This window comes from Sander lucioperca, chromosome 3, assembly GCF_008315115.2.
Source record: "Sander lucioperca isolate FBNREF2018 chromosome 3, SLUC_FBN_1.2, whole genome shotgun sequence".
Classification (NCBI taxonomy): domain Eukaryota; kingdom Metazoa; phylum Chordata; class Actinopteri; order Perciformes; family Percidae; genus Sander; species Sander lucioperca.
In genome coordinates, this window is record NC_050175.1 from 44,370,174 (window position 1) to 44,383,324 (window position 13,151).

Here is a 13,151-nt window from a genome sequence, read left to right on the forward strand (position 1 = left end):
TATGTCAAGTTGTCATGACAAAGACATCCCAAACAAATTTAATGTCAACTTGTCATGACCAAGACAACTTCTGGTAATGTCACTTTGATTAATGTCAACCTGTCATAATCAAAACCACCCAAACAATGTCAACTTGTAATGACAAAAAAAGAATGACAATGAGAGAAGTCATAAACATTTATGACACGTTCATGACAGTGTCATGTCATAGTTATGACAGTGTCATGTCACGATTATGTCGATACCTTCAAGTAAAGTGTTACCAAATGTTTTCATAAATGATTGATCGAAAATATCTGGACATATTTAACAGCTGTGACTCATAGAGATGGGGTCTTAGAAAGTGGCAACACACAGAAACCAAAGGGAGAGCAGAAGGACACAGGATGCCAGAATAGTCAGGCAGCAGCTGTCCACATCTGGTAAATCAGACTCCCTGAAAGTCCTAATTGAGAAGGTTTTGTTAGAAATGTCAGCACTTGCAACAAGTGGTTGCTGGTATTAGTATTATTTTGTGCTATGGCACATTGAAAATACATAACTTATTGTCCATTTAACAAGTTGTCCTTCAGCCTCTAGCTGCTCCAGCTGCTCCCATGCAGACAAACCTGACAGCTCCAAAGTGTGAATGCAAAGTGAACAGCAAAGAGCTTTGCAATTCACAGTACAGTAAATCCAATTCAAGAAAACCTTCATTTCCTTCATTTGCTGTTCTTAACACCTGATGTCTGGAAGGTCTTTTCTGATGCACCGAGTGAAACTGACGACCTGGGAATATTAATTCCGGCAGAGAAACAGTTACGCAGTCTAGGACTTTTATTGTGAAAGGTAAGAACAGAAGGAGTGGATCTGGTATGCGCTGCCTGTGTCAAGGGAGTAAAGTTCCTCGCTTGGACGGCCCGGATAACATGCCTCCGTGTGGTTGCTTTATTGGTCGGTGCCTTTATTTCACGGTGTGAAGCTAAGAAAAATCGACATTGTTTCGAAAAAAGATCACATTGCTTTATCACCTCTTAAAGTGCTCATATTATGCTCATTTTCAGGTTCATAATTGTATTTAGAGGTTATATCAGAATAGGTTTACATGGTTTAATTTTCAAAAAAACACCATATTTTTGTTGTACTGCACATTGCTGCAGCTCCTCTTTTCACCCTGTGTGTTGAGCTCTCTGTTTTAGCTACAGAGTGAGACATCTCACTTCTGTTCCATCTTTGTTGGGAGTCGCACATGCTCAGTAGCTAGGTAAGGACTACTAGCCAGTCAGAAGCAGAGTATGAGGGCGTGGCACGCTAGCAGCTAGGCGAGCATTATAACGTGTGTTCCAAAGTGACCATGTTTGTCTCTGAAGTAAAGGCTGGACTACAATAGAGCTGTTTGGAGCAGTTTGTGAACAGTGTTTTCTGTTGGAGATGGTAAGTCCCTTTGGGGTGGACTTTTTCACTTTGTAAACCTATAACATGCACAAAAAAGATATATATAACACAATAAAGGAAAGGGAAAAAGCCAAAAAGCATTAATATGAGCACTTTAATATTCGTAGTTGGTGTAAAAATACTCATGACAAAAACGACTGTTAATCGCATGAAAAAAAAACGCCACCAGTGTGTAAAGGCCTTAACTCTGATAACCACTCACAGATGTTGTTATGGGCTGTATGTGGTGCTACCGCCTACCCTGGAAGCTCTTGTTGGTTCCAGAGGGGAAGGTGTTCCCCAGCATCACCACTGTGGGGTCGATGACGATTTCTCGGCTTCGGCCTCGCGACCCTGTGATCTCCCGCTGGCCTCCGCCACCGTCCAGTCGCAGTATCATCTCGTTGTCATGCCGATCCAGGAAGACCTCATGCCATTCACCGTTGTCGAGGCGATAGGTCGGTAGGGTTAGGTTGTAGTCCCCGTCCCCGAGGTTGTAGAAAACGCAGAGGAGGCCCTGGAAGATCTTCAATGGGGAAAGAGGACATGTAGTATGAGTTCAGATGTTTGGTCTGGAATTGAACATTTGATTTTGGTGCGACAACTTTTAATCATAAATGGGACATTGTTATTGGTCAAACAAATATGTAATTAAATTAAATGAATAATCCTAAATCGTAGCTTAATTAGTCTAATTGGAATGAACATGTTTCCCATGTAATGTACAGTAAGGGCTTGACATTAGCACGAACGAAATACATTCTCACAAAACAATAATTAGTTACCTGGCATTAGGGCGATTAATACAATTCTATTCTCAATTACGATTTTGGCTTCCGACAATTATGAAAACAAGATTATTTATTATTCAAAGTTCAAGTAAATCCACTGTCAAATAGACACATTATTTTTCAATCAAGTTCAATGAATGCATGCTTTCAAAGTCAATGGGAAATTGTGTTAATTGATCCGTGATCTCAATATCGACCAAAATATTCATAATTATGATGTTTGCCATAACCAAAGCAGCCCTATCTGGCATTTGTTGAGGCAGCTACATTTGGAAGTTTTCCTTTCTCGTGTTCATCTTAATACTGCTTCCTCCATCATCAAAGGAGCAAGGCTTTTTTTAGACCTTTGTTACTATGAATCATGCAGACACTTTTATAAAGTGCAGAGACAACTAAAAAGCATGTAACTATTAAGTTGAGCAAAACAAACCATTTTCGTTTTGTAGCAATCTCAACATGGCATCAGGCCTTGTTGCTAACAGAGTTTATGTAACAGCACACTCCTTATCAATGCTCACCTTCAGGACAATCATTTATTACAATGTGATATCTGCACACTGCTAAAACATAGTCATATTTCCATACTGAATGCAGGATTGGCAGTTGACCAAGGAAAACCTGTAAGTCTAGCCAACTTTGGCTAAGCATGGTTACTGGCATTGTGCTGTGTGCTACAGTATATGTTCATGTCCCAGCACAGGGACACATCAATACTAAAACAGAGTGGGTCACAAAGCTTGGCAAGTCCTGCTTGAACTTTACATATGCACTGTCAAAAATGGATTACTGTAGCATTATTGGGCACAGAAAAGGAATAACAAACATCATAAACCTTGGCATATAAAAAGATTAAAAGCATCACTAATAATCTTCAATGTTTTACATAACAGTAGTAATTAAACATGCAGTAATTATGACATTAGACAATGAACTAGAAACAATTTTCTTCCAAACTGCAACTGCTATCTGTCTGCCTTGGAGCAGAACGATGCACCCAATCTGCCAACTGTCTTGTTTTGATGCTTTGAGTGACACAAAAAGACATTCATCTTCTTTGTTTTTGTGATAGTGGTGGAAGTCTCAGTGGCGCAGATCTTCATAACCTCAGCAAATCAAAACTATCTACATGTACATGGCAAGATACCACTGAGGGGAAACGGGAAAATATGTTGAACTGACTCGAGTCCAAGTCTAAGGTTTTAAAGCTAATGGGGATCAGGAGATAGAAAAGATTTTACTCGGTTGGTAAAAGACTGGATCAATAGGCCAATTTGGCCAGTAAGGCAGATCAACTCTCTGGAGATTAGCAAACATAGGGAAAATGAAAAAGCACCACATAGTAAATTGACATTTCCACAATTCTATGACGGTGTAATCTCAAGTAAACCTACCTTCTTATAGAACAAATAATAATATGAAACCACAAAAACAACATAGTAAAGCTTCTAGCTCCCCCATCACTTCCAACCCAAACTTCTGTCCGCTAAGCAGTAGCAACACGTATTACCATAATATGATCACAAAGCACCGGGGGAAAAGCTAGTTGTCATTTATGCTGTTGCTATGGCCTGAAATACATTTTAAATGAGGCACTGCTCTGGTAAAGTGGTACAGCTGACATTTTAACTCGCAATTGGTTGACTTGTGTCGGTGGCTAGAGGAAAGAATGTGGGGAAAGGGAGGAAAGGGAGAAAGAAAGAGAGAGAGAGCATTTATGGATGAGAAGTGAGAATAAGGGAAAAAAACATGTTTACACAACAAGCTGTTTCCCTCTGCTCTCAGATCTTGAGTTGAAAACGGTTCCATTTTGCTTGGGTGTGATGCTAATCACGTTTATCACAGAGCAATATTAATTTAAAAAAATACAGGAGCCTGTGTTTTTCTGTTTGTGTGTGCGTGTGTGTGAGTGTGTGAGAGAGAGAGAGAAAAAGTCCATTTTAAGAGGAATAGGGTGGTGGGTGGGTTGTCCTCATTTCAATTTCAAACCGTTTCCTCCGAGTGTCCCACTGAGCATAATTTTCTCCCCTCCATCTTTCTCTGCCACCACTGCCACATAAACAGAGGACTGAGATGAGAAGGGCCGAGAAACAGAGAGAGAGAGAGAGAGAGAGAGAGAGAGAGAGAGAGAGAGAGAGAGAGAGAGAGAGAGAGAGAGAGAGAGAGAAAGAGAAAGAGAGAGGGAGAGAGAGATGTGAGGAGAAATGAGGAGTGGGTGGCTACCATTAACACTCCCACTCCTTCTCGACATAATAAAGACAAAGCAAGTTTGTTGAGGGAGAACTTTGATAAAAAAAGACAAACCAACCATTACTTGTCAGCTCTCTCCATACATCTCTTCCAATTTCCCTGTCTCTTTCTTCCACTACTCTCCAACACATCAAGCCCCTCTCCTCCACCTATCTTTCCATTTTTCCATCCGTGCCTCCCTCACTCGCTTCTTCTCCCCCCAATAAAGCAGCTGGGTAAAATGCTGGATGGCTCTGAGGTTGTTTAGTTGGAGAACCGTGGCTCATTTCAAGGCTCTGTGATGAGGAATTAATTATATTTAGAATCCGCTGGGGCAGTGCTTTTTAACCAGACACACTCACAGCCACCTGATTTTACCCCCAATTAAAGCTGAACAGAGCAGATCAACTTGGCTCCCGCTTCACTCCCTGGGTGGTGTGTGAGCAAATAGGTTCAAGGGTGTGTATGTGTGTATGTGTGTGTGTGTGTGTGTGTGTCTTTGCAGAAGCAGCATACACTAGGTGTGTATGAAGGTGTGTGACTCCATCTTTGTGTAAATAGTCCCACTGCAGGGACAGTTTGGCTTCCCATGGCAGACTGCTGGCGATGCTGCAGCCTCGCAGACATGTGGTGCAGATGTGTTAATCTACCCTCATTTCATGATTAAATAATGGGGATGCTAACACTGATTATGTGCATGTACAACTGGCTGGTGGATTTTTCCTTCACCTTAAGTTATACTTGGGAAATTAAAACGTACTCTATGCTCATTACTAGCAATAATCCCCACACATTTCCCTACCTCTAGAGATATGACCTGCAGTCTTCTGATTTAGAGACTTGATATTGATTTGGTCATTATAAAAAGAAAAACACACGCTGTTGGGGAAATGGAATTGCTCTCAATTCTTACCAGCCTTAAGCCAGATACACAAAAAGTGCTTGAATTTGCATATGACGTCTTTCCACTGTTCCAAGAAAAACAGAAACACTGGTGTGGTTGAAATAAACTCTTACATCACACATTTACATGTGGACATACGCTGGCTCTATACACGCTAACAGTATTGATATTTAAATGGAGTCTGGTGAGTTTGGGGATGGAAATTCCGGAGCTGTTTCTGGTTAAACAAAAACGATCTTCTATCCCGGTAGGGATCCTTTCCATAATGTTGTCAGACACTTAGAAGAACAGTCTGAGCCTGACAGTGGCAAAAAAACAGCTCATTTAGTGGACGGAAATGTATATTTGTCCTATAGGATTACATTGCAGCCCGGTTTGCGGCAGCCAGTTAGAGCATTTTCATTCAATACTGGACGAATTTCAAAGACAGATGAGTGTAATTTATGGTAAATACTCTGTTTAAACACCTGAAACGTGTGTCCATCAGCATTATCATGTGTTTGTTAAAGGAAAGTTTCCCATAATTTACGAATAATTTCCTAGTTGCAATGTGGTGCCAAATACAGGGAAAATTGAGACAATGTTCTTTAAATAAGATACAGTTAAACCCAAGTACATCATTATGTATTTCCTTTATTACAGGAAACTTTTTTTCTTCATATTTTGTGAGTATAATATAGAATAAGTTGCTTGTCTGCAGACACATTTTTGGCATGTTCAATTGACCTGCTGTGCACTGGCTACTTTTTGTCCTGTTTGTCATTCTGCAAAATATCTGTTTGTCATTCCCCAGTCAAGGTAATCTGCCTTGTAAAAACAAATGAGCCGTACAGAGTGAACCTAATGAAGCAGTAAAATAGCAAAGTGACTTCTATCCCAGCGCAATTTTAATGGCTTATTTTAATCAATGCATTTGTAGTCATCAACTCTAGCCAAGCAGTAGCCATGGCTCACTACTGTTGGTCTGAAGAAACAAACTACCAAACCGCTGACAACATGCAACGGCCGGTGTGTAGACACTTTTGATTGTTATTGACTTTTACTCTTTATAGTAAAAGTCATGATGACCCTGACCATTAATCACTATCCCCTTTAGCTTTTTTCCTTGATTTGGAATTCAAGTGGCAAGGGCAAAGACTGTCGGTACTAGGGTTGGGTATCGTTTGGGTTTTTTCCAATACCGGTGCTAAAACGATACTTTTAAAACAGTGCCGGTGCCTAAACGGTGCCTGAACCGGTGCCTGAACCGAAATATATATAATATATTTATAATGTATATAATATTAAAAAAAAGGAGCACAAAACGATAGCTGGCAACATTAAAGAACGGCTTGTTTATTGCTAAGGCCATATGGTCAAAATTAAATGATTGATTAATAATGTAATGACAATAACTTATAACAATGACTTATTTCACCTGTAAATTGCTGGTAAACGACAAAAACAAGCACCAGATGGGAAAAGGGCATTTTACAATAAGTTAAAATGCATCACAAGGCTGGCTGGCGAGTTTTTTCGACAACAGCAGCTGCAGTCAGACTGTTACGTCCCGGTGTTGAAATCCTCTACAGGGAAATACAGTCACACTTTACACCGCTTAACGGAAGCTGTCACCATTTTAACCTTTGGGTTTAATCCAGCTACTAGCTAACAGTAACGTAGAGTCCTGTGCAGCGATGCTTCTGAAAAAAAAAAAGTCAGGCACTGAGATTTGGCACTGAAATTTTCGTTCTTCTTCGGTCTCGTTACTACCGTTTACGTCGGAACCGGTGCCCTATTGGCACCGCGTTTTGGTACCCAACCCTAGTTGGTACTCAAAACTAAGTTTTCCAAAGGTAGTTATTGTATGCATATGTATGGCATGCACCCTTAACAATATCATAAGGGTGGTTCTTGTCACTCCTAACCCGAGCATTGGCCTGTGACACACTGTTTCCCAAGCTGCATATTTCCCCCTGCATAGCGAGGAGCTTCCCAGGAACTGTGATGAGTGGTGGAGACGCAGGTTCATGCTGTCCCCCCAGATCCTACCTGAGCCCATTGATAGCACCCCTGCAACGTTTGGAAAATGTATTGTACGAGATCAGGATGTGTCCTGCTTCAGTTACACTCAGTGGCCAGTTTATTAGGTATAATCTAGGCAAGGCAAGACAGCTTTATCTGTATAGCACATTTCAGCAACAAGGCAATTTAAAAAGTGCTTTACATCAAACATTAAAGAGCAGTTAAAACGGTTAAGATTTTTATAACAGCTAAAACAGAATAAGACCATTATAAAATACAAGAATAAAAGTTACAGTGCAGTATAAGAAATGAACAATTATTCAAAGAAAGGCCACATCAAAAAGAAAGGTCTTCAGCCTTGATATAAAAGAACCGAGAGCTGCAGCGGACCAGCAGTTGTTCCAGATATGTGGAGCATAAAAACAGAAAGCTGCTTCTCCCTGTTTAGTTCTGACTCTGGGGACAGAAAAATCGATCTAATGCAATCCAATACAACTGTGCTGACTTAAAGGCTATGTCTATGCTGCCTATAATGTTTATGGTTTTAATACAATTATATGTTTAAGCATTTCGATCATACTGTAGTGTGATGTGATGGTGTTGTACAGGACTGCATTATATTCAGGGGTGTTTACAATATGCTGAGCCCCGCATGGATGTAAATGGACAGGACATTAATAATAATAATAATAATAATAATAATAATAATAATATAAAATAGTCCATTACAACACCACCTTTAACTTATTTTATTTACACCTTTTCTGATAATGTCGACAACAACTGAACATAATAAACTTTGTAAAGGTACAGTTTACGGCAAAGCTGGTGCATTGACTTGCAATAGATTGTACTCTACAGGTGTACCTAATAAAGTGACCACTGAGTAATGAATACTGCCAATTACCGCAAATGTGGTGTTGTTCTTTGCAGTGGTGGCGAGAATTATGCATCAGCATCAACTGTGAAAAGTAAAATTATCTTGCTTAGTACATAATTTGTTATTATGTGTTTATGCAAAATGTGTAAAGCTTTTCCTGATGGTGTGTACATTAATTGGCTGGTGATTCATCGCTGAACATGGCTGCCAAAATACTCACTACGAGGTAACACACTGAAGAAGGCGGCTAAAAAGCATGCGTTGCTGCCTTTACAGAACTTATTAACATGTATTCTCAAGATACGAGTGCAGACTTTTTCCCATAATGCTTTCTCCTCTGCATGTGCCACTAAGGTTTAGCCGTTTTAATCGTCTGTGTTTCTATTATTATATCATAATTGTGAAGTACATTGTAAACCTTATCTCAGAAAGGTAAAGTTCAAACAAGACATGACATTTTTAAGTTTCCAAAAGTAATTACGCATGACAGTTGAATAATAATCTCTAAATAGTTCTTAATAATAATATTCATTTTGTACTTTTTAATAATATTCTCCGATGTTTAATACAGAATCTAACAATGTAATGTTTATTGTGTACTCTATCTCCTGCCTACAATGTGCAGAAACTGATGAATCAAACTACAGTTAAAGGGTAACTTTTTATGTCTAAGAGACTGATGAGAACAACAATTTTTGAAATTGGCCCAGCATTAAGTAAGACGGCTGCAGTCAGCAGCGGCGAAAGAAGCTGCAAGGAAGTGTTAATGAGCAATTACGTCCACAAAAAGTACTTGAATTTGCATATGACGTCTTTCCACTGTTCCAAGAAAAACAGAAACACTGGTGTGGTTGAAATAAACTCTTACATCACACATTTACATGTGGACATACGCTGGCTCTATACACGCTAACAGTATTGATATTTAAATGGAGTCTGGTGAGTTTGGGGATGGAAATTCCGGAGCTGTTTCTGGTTAAACAAAAACGATCTTCTATCCCGGTAGGGATCCTTTCCATAATGTTGTCAGACACTTAGAAGAACAGTCTGAGCCTGACAGTGGCAAAAAACAGCTCATTTAGTGGACGGAAATGTATATTTGTCCTATAGGATTACATTGCAGCCCGGTTTGCGGCAGCCAGTTAGAGCGTTTTCATTCAATACTGGACCAATTTCAAAGACCTTTGTTCACATTACTCACTTAGACACTAATGCATGGGGAAAATAGGGTCCAGAAACTGGACTGAAAAAAACCTTGGGCCGATGAAACTGAAATAATGAAGTGCAGCTTGACTGAGCTGAGAAGCAATAATGGCATCTCAGACTTGTCAAACCTGGTCGCCAACAACGCACCATGAAACTGCACCATTACTCTACTTGACAGGACCTCCCATTGCCTAATCTTACATTTTGAACGTCACCGTTATTCTGATCTTAAAGAAAACCAAGATCCACCAAATTGTTGCCGCTGCTCTTGTTGCCACGTCTGTCAGGGAGCACATAGTGGGAGGTTGAAATATACACTTTAATGGCTGGGTAAAATGTTACTACATTGTAATGTGTGTATGTGACTTTTAAGAATAAAGTTTGTTTTGTTTAGCCCTGGATTAGCTGCAGCCCTGAACCTTTGGCTATGGTAAGCACAACTTTCACCGAAGGGAAATGTGCATGCTCATCTGCAATGCCAGAGCAGCCAATAGCAGCGCTCTTTCTCTCTGAAATGACCTATGATTGGCCAAAGTCTCACATCACAGGCTAGATTTTCTGTGTAAAGTATATTTATTTATTGGACACCATCACAAATTGTGAGCAAAAGTTACCATTGTTAGTTTTTTTTCTTCTTTTCTGAGCTGTCATTAAATCCGTTGCAGCACCATCGAGATGTGTTTGCTTTGTTCCTGTTGTACCATAGACAGTATATAAAAATGGACGACGTGTCTCTACTTCCTCCCACTGTACTAAAGTGAAGCCAAAATATCCCGGATACGGGTGCCGGCATCTTGTAATTTCGGAGCCAGAGTCTGTGCAGTAGTGATCGGGTGTTGGAGCCGTGGTATCAAAGTCCCGCCCATACACCTGCCCGACCAATCACAAGTCAATCACAGCTGTCAATCATGGCGTTTTACCCCTTTTTTGTAGCATCAAATAACTAATACAACCCAAACTTATCAGAAAAATGAAAACTTGAACAAACATCAGAGATGATAAGAACTACCTTACATGACAGAAACCATCTTTGGGAAATATGTATTTGAGGTGTGACTGTGAGATGTGGCTGAAAGCCCTGAAAGCTAGTGGACCTTTAAACTTATTATTTGCATATACGTTCCCAAAAGGTTTACCATGAACTTCCGTGCTTCAATGTTCAACAATGTTCAAATATTTTGGCGTTAGCTCGCAATACCTGTGAAGTTAAGCTAATCCAAGCACATTTGCATTGATTTTGATTATTGTGCTGTCTTTTTAAAAATCAAGAATTAATCAAAGCAAACACCTAACTAACCACTTGTAGGATTAAATAGCAACAAAAAGCCTTAATTTAGGAGAATCTTTCTAATATATCCATTCTTGCGAAAAGATTTCCTCCACATAGGGAGTATAACAGCAGAATAAAACAAACACACACAAAATGCTGCAATCACTAATCCAAGGATGGAGGAAAGTAGCTTACAACAAAGAGATGTAACATCTTTAACTAACCATGTTGTTGGAAAGCAAGTCACACACAAAAAGCCGAAACAAAGAGCTCCTCACATTGTTTGTGAGTTTGCAGCCAGCCAAGAGTAACGCATACTAATTCCTTCCTTTGATTAAAAGCAAACAGAACTATTACAGTGGAAAACATAATCCGAGAAAGCAATATGGGTATATTTCTGTCAAAGAACATTGCGTGGTTTCCAATGTTCTACTGAGGGTTTTTTTTTTTCATAAGATTACACACATTTTCATGCTGTCTGCTCCCATGAATAAATGCCCTATTTATAGTGGATAAATGATGTGCACCCACTCCTCATGTGGCTGTGCTGAAGGAGCAGTATGACATTTAAGAGGAAATGGGTGGATAGGAAGGAAAGACAGATGGACAGGACATCAGAGGAGAGGTTGTACTGTAACAGCAGCTGTGGTATGGATAATCAGACAGTGATGTTCGAACAATAACTGTGGTTGCAGCTTGGGTGAGAGGAAAGGACCGGGAAGGTCTTGCCATGATCCCAGAGAGTAAGTCAGGGCAGGAAAGGATGGAAAAACACAAAAGACAAAAAAGACAAAAGAGAGGGGAAGCTAGCAAATGCACAAATATGAGAGAACAAGTCAAGTGTGAGCACAGCAACCAGGGGAAAATAAGAGTGGGAGAAATGAAGCCTTCAAGACAAATAACAAAATATTACAGTAAATGTATTCTTTCCAGGCAGTGTGCTTTCAACGTCAATCTAAATCATGTGTACTGCTAATACACCATATAAGAAGCGCTATTTTCTTTGACTATAAATCTAGACAATGCATTTTACTAAAGCCTGACATCACTTTAAACTGGGTGCATATTTATGGTCCATTGGAGTAGATTATTATGGGAGTAGATTATTAGGTAAAATATAGGATGATAAAACACATATCAAAACTTTGAAGGAATAGTTCACCATTTTGGTAAATACACCAATTGGCTTTGTTTCCAAAAGTAACATGAGAACATCGGTGTAAGTACGGAGCTGGATCTGGATCAGGATCCGGCTGTGTTGCATTCTGGTTGTGTTATGGCTTAGTCAGTCAACAGCCAACAGACACAGGATAGTAGATTTAGAGAAGAGAAAGTAGAAAAGGCAAGGCAAAAATAGACCAGACGTGTAAAGATAGCAGAGCTGAGAAAAGACACGCTCTAGACATGGAGCGGGTGGACATTTCTACACACACAGTCAGATCAGGTGGACATTGGCCAGAAAAAGAATTACCTTCCAACTAATTAAAGGTGACCAATTGTTTGTTAAAGGACTACTCATTGCTGTGAGTTGTTGATAGTCTTGACATCACAATGCTAACGCTAGCTAGAGCTACGTATGATCGGGACCGAGAAATCAGCCCTGACCCTAATAAAGTTGCATAGTTTCTGTCCAAGCCTGAATCACGGCAGCAGATTTAGGCTTGAGCCCCATTAAAAAAAACATATTTCCACTCTAAGTGTTATCCCCCGCTCTAACGGAGGGCTTTTTGATCCATGCGTGAAGATTAAATAGATATCCAGAAGATTGCTGTCACACAGCGGTACACAGCCCATACATTGTTCATGACTTTACACAGACTATTATATTTATTATATTTTAAAAACACGCCAAAAATCATAACAGCGGGACATTTGCACGAGCCTGACCCAATTCAAGCCCGGGGGAATTCTAAGAAATTACAGCCCAGGTTGGGCCCAATTGGGTTCGGGCAGGGAATCGAAAAAGCTAGCTATACCCCTTCCTTTCTATAAAGTGGAAAGAACACAGCACTGAGTACGAAGGAGCTGCCAATGACAGGACGTTGAAACAACATTAAGTAGTAAAAGCTAGTTAGCCTAGCATGCTTGTTGACTTGCAGAGGGACAGACTAAAAATGTTAACCAACGCTATGTGGGCCTGTTCAGAAAGGAGAAAAATATGCCTTTATTATTATTAACGGCTACGTAGTATGTTCTTCAGCCTATTTATGCACTACAATGTGATAAACCATCTCAGCTTTAATGACTTTGACAGGAACATTTGGGGAACATATCTGCAGCTTGCTCAGGTGTTTCTGTGTTCAATAGCTTTTTTTTCCCATTTACAACCTGGCTGCTCAATAGGTGACATGACAGCAATAGAAACACTACGTATTGTAAGTGCAGTTTATGATTGAAGAAAACAACTGCTGTTACTTTGCAGGATGGAACAGGCATATAATGAAAAATATGCAAAAA

At 39.9% G+C, this 13,151-nt stretch overlaps 2 protein-coding genes across 4 annotated transcripts in view; one reads left to right on the top strand and one right to left on the bottom strand.

Moving 5' to 3' along the window:
• Positions 1–13,151, top strand: part of dpy19l3 (dpy-19 like C-mannosyltransferase 3) — a 616,246-nt gene that overhangs the window by 120,517 nt on the left and 482,578 nt on the right. The gene's annotated exons all lie outside the window — the stretch shown is intronic.
• The window catches only part of si:ch211-186j3.6 (neural-cadherin), a 369,843-nt gene that overhangs the window by 41,027 nt on the left and 315,665 nt on the right, over positions 1–13,151 (bottom strand). For both annotated transcript variants that reach the window (XM_031290668.2, XM_035999800.1), the window contains exon 33: positions 1,675–1,939. In XM_031290668.2, coding sequence (XP_031146528.2) covers positions 1,675–1,939 — 265 coding nt within the window. The remainder of the gene's footprint in view (positions 1–1,674; positions 1,940–13,151) is intronic.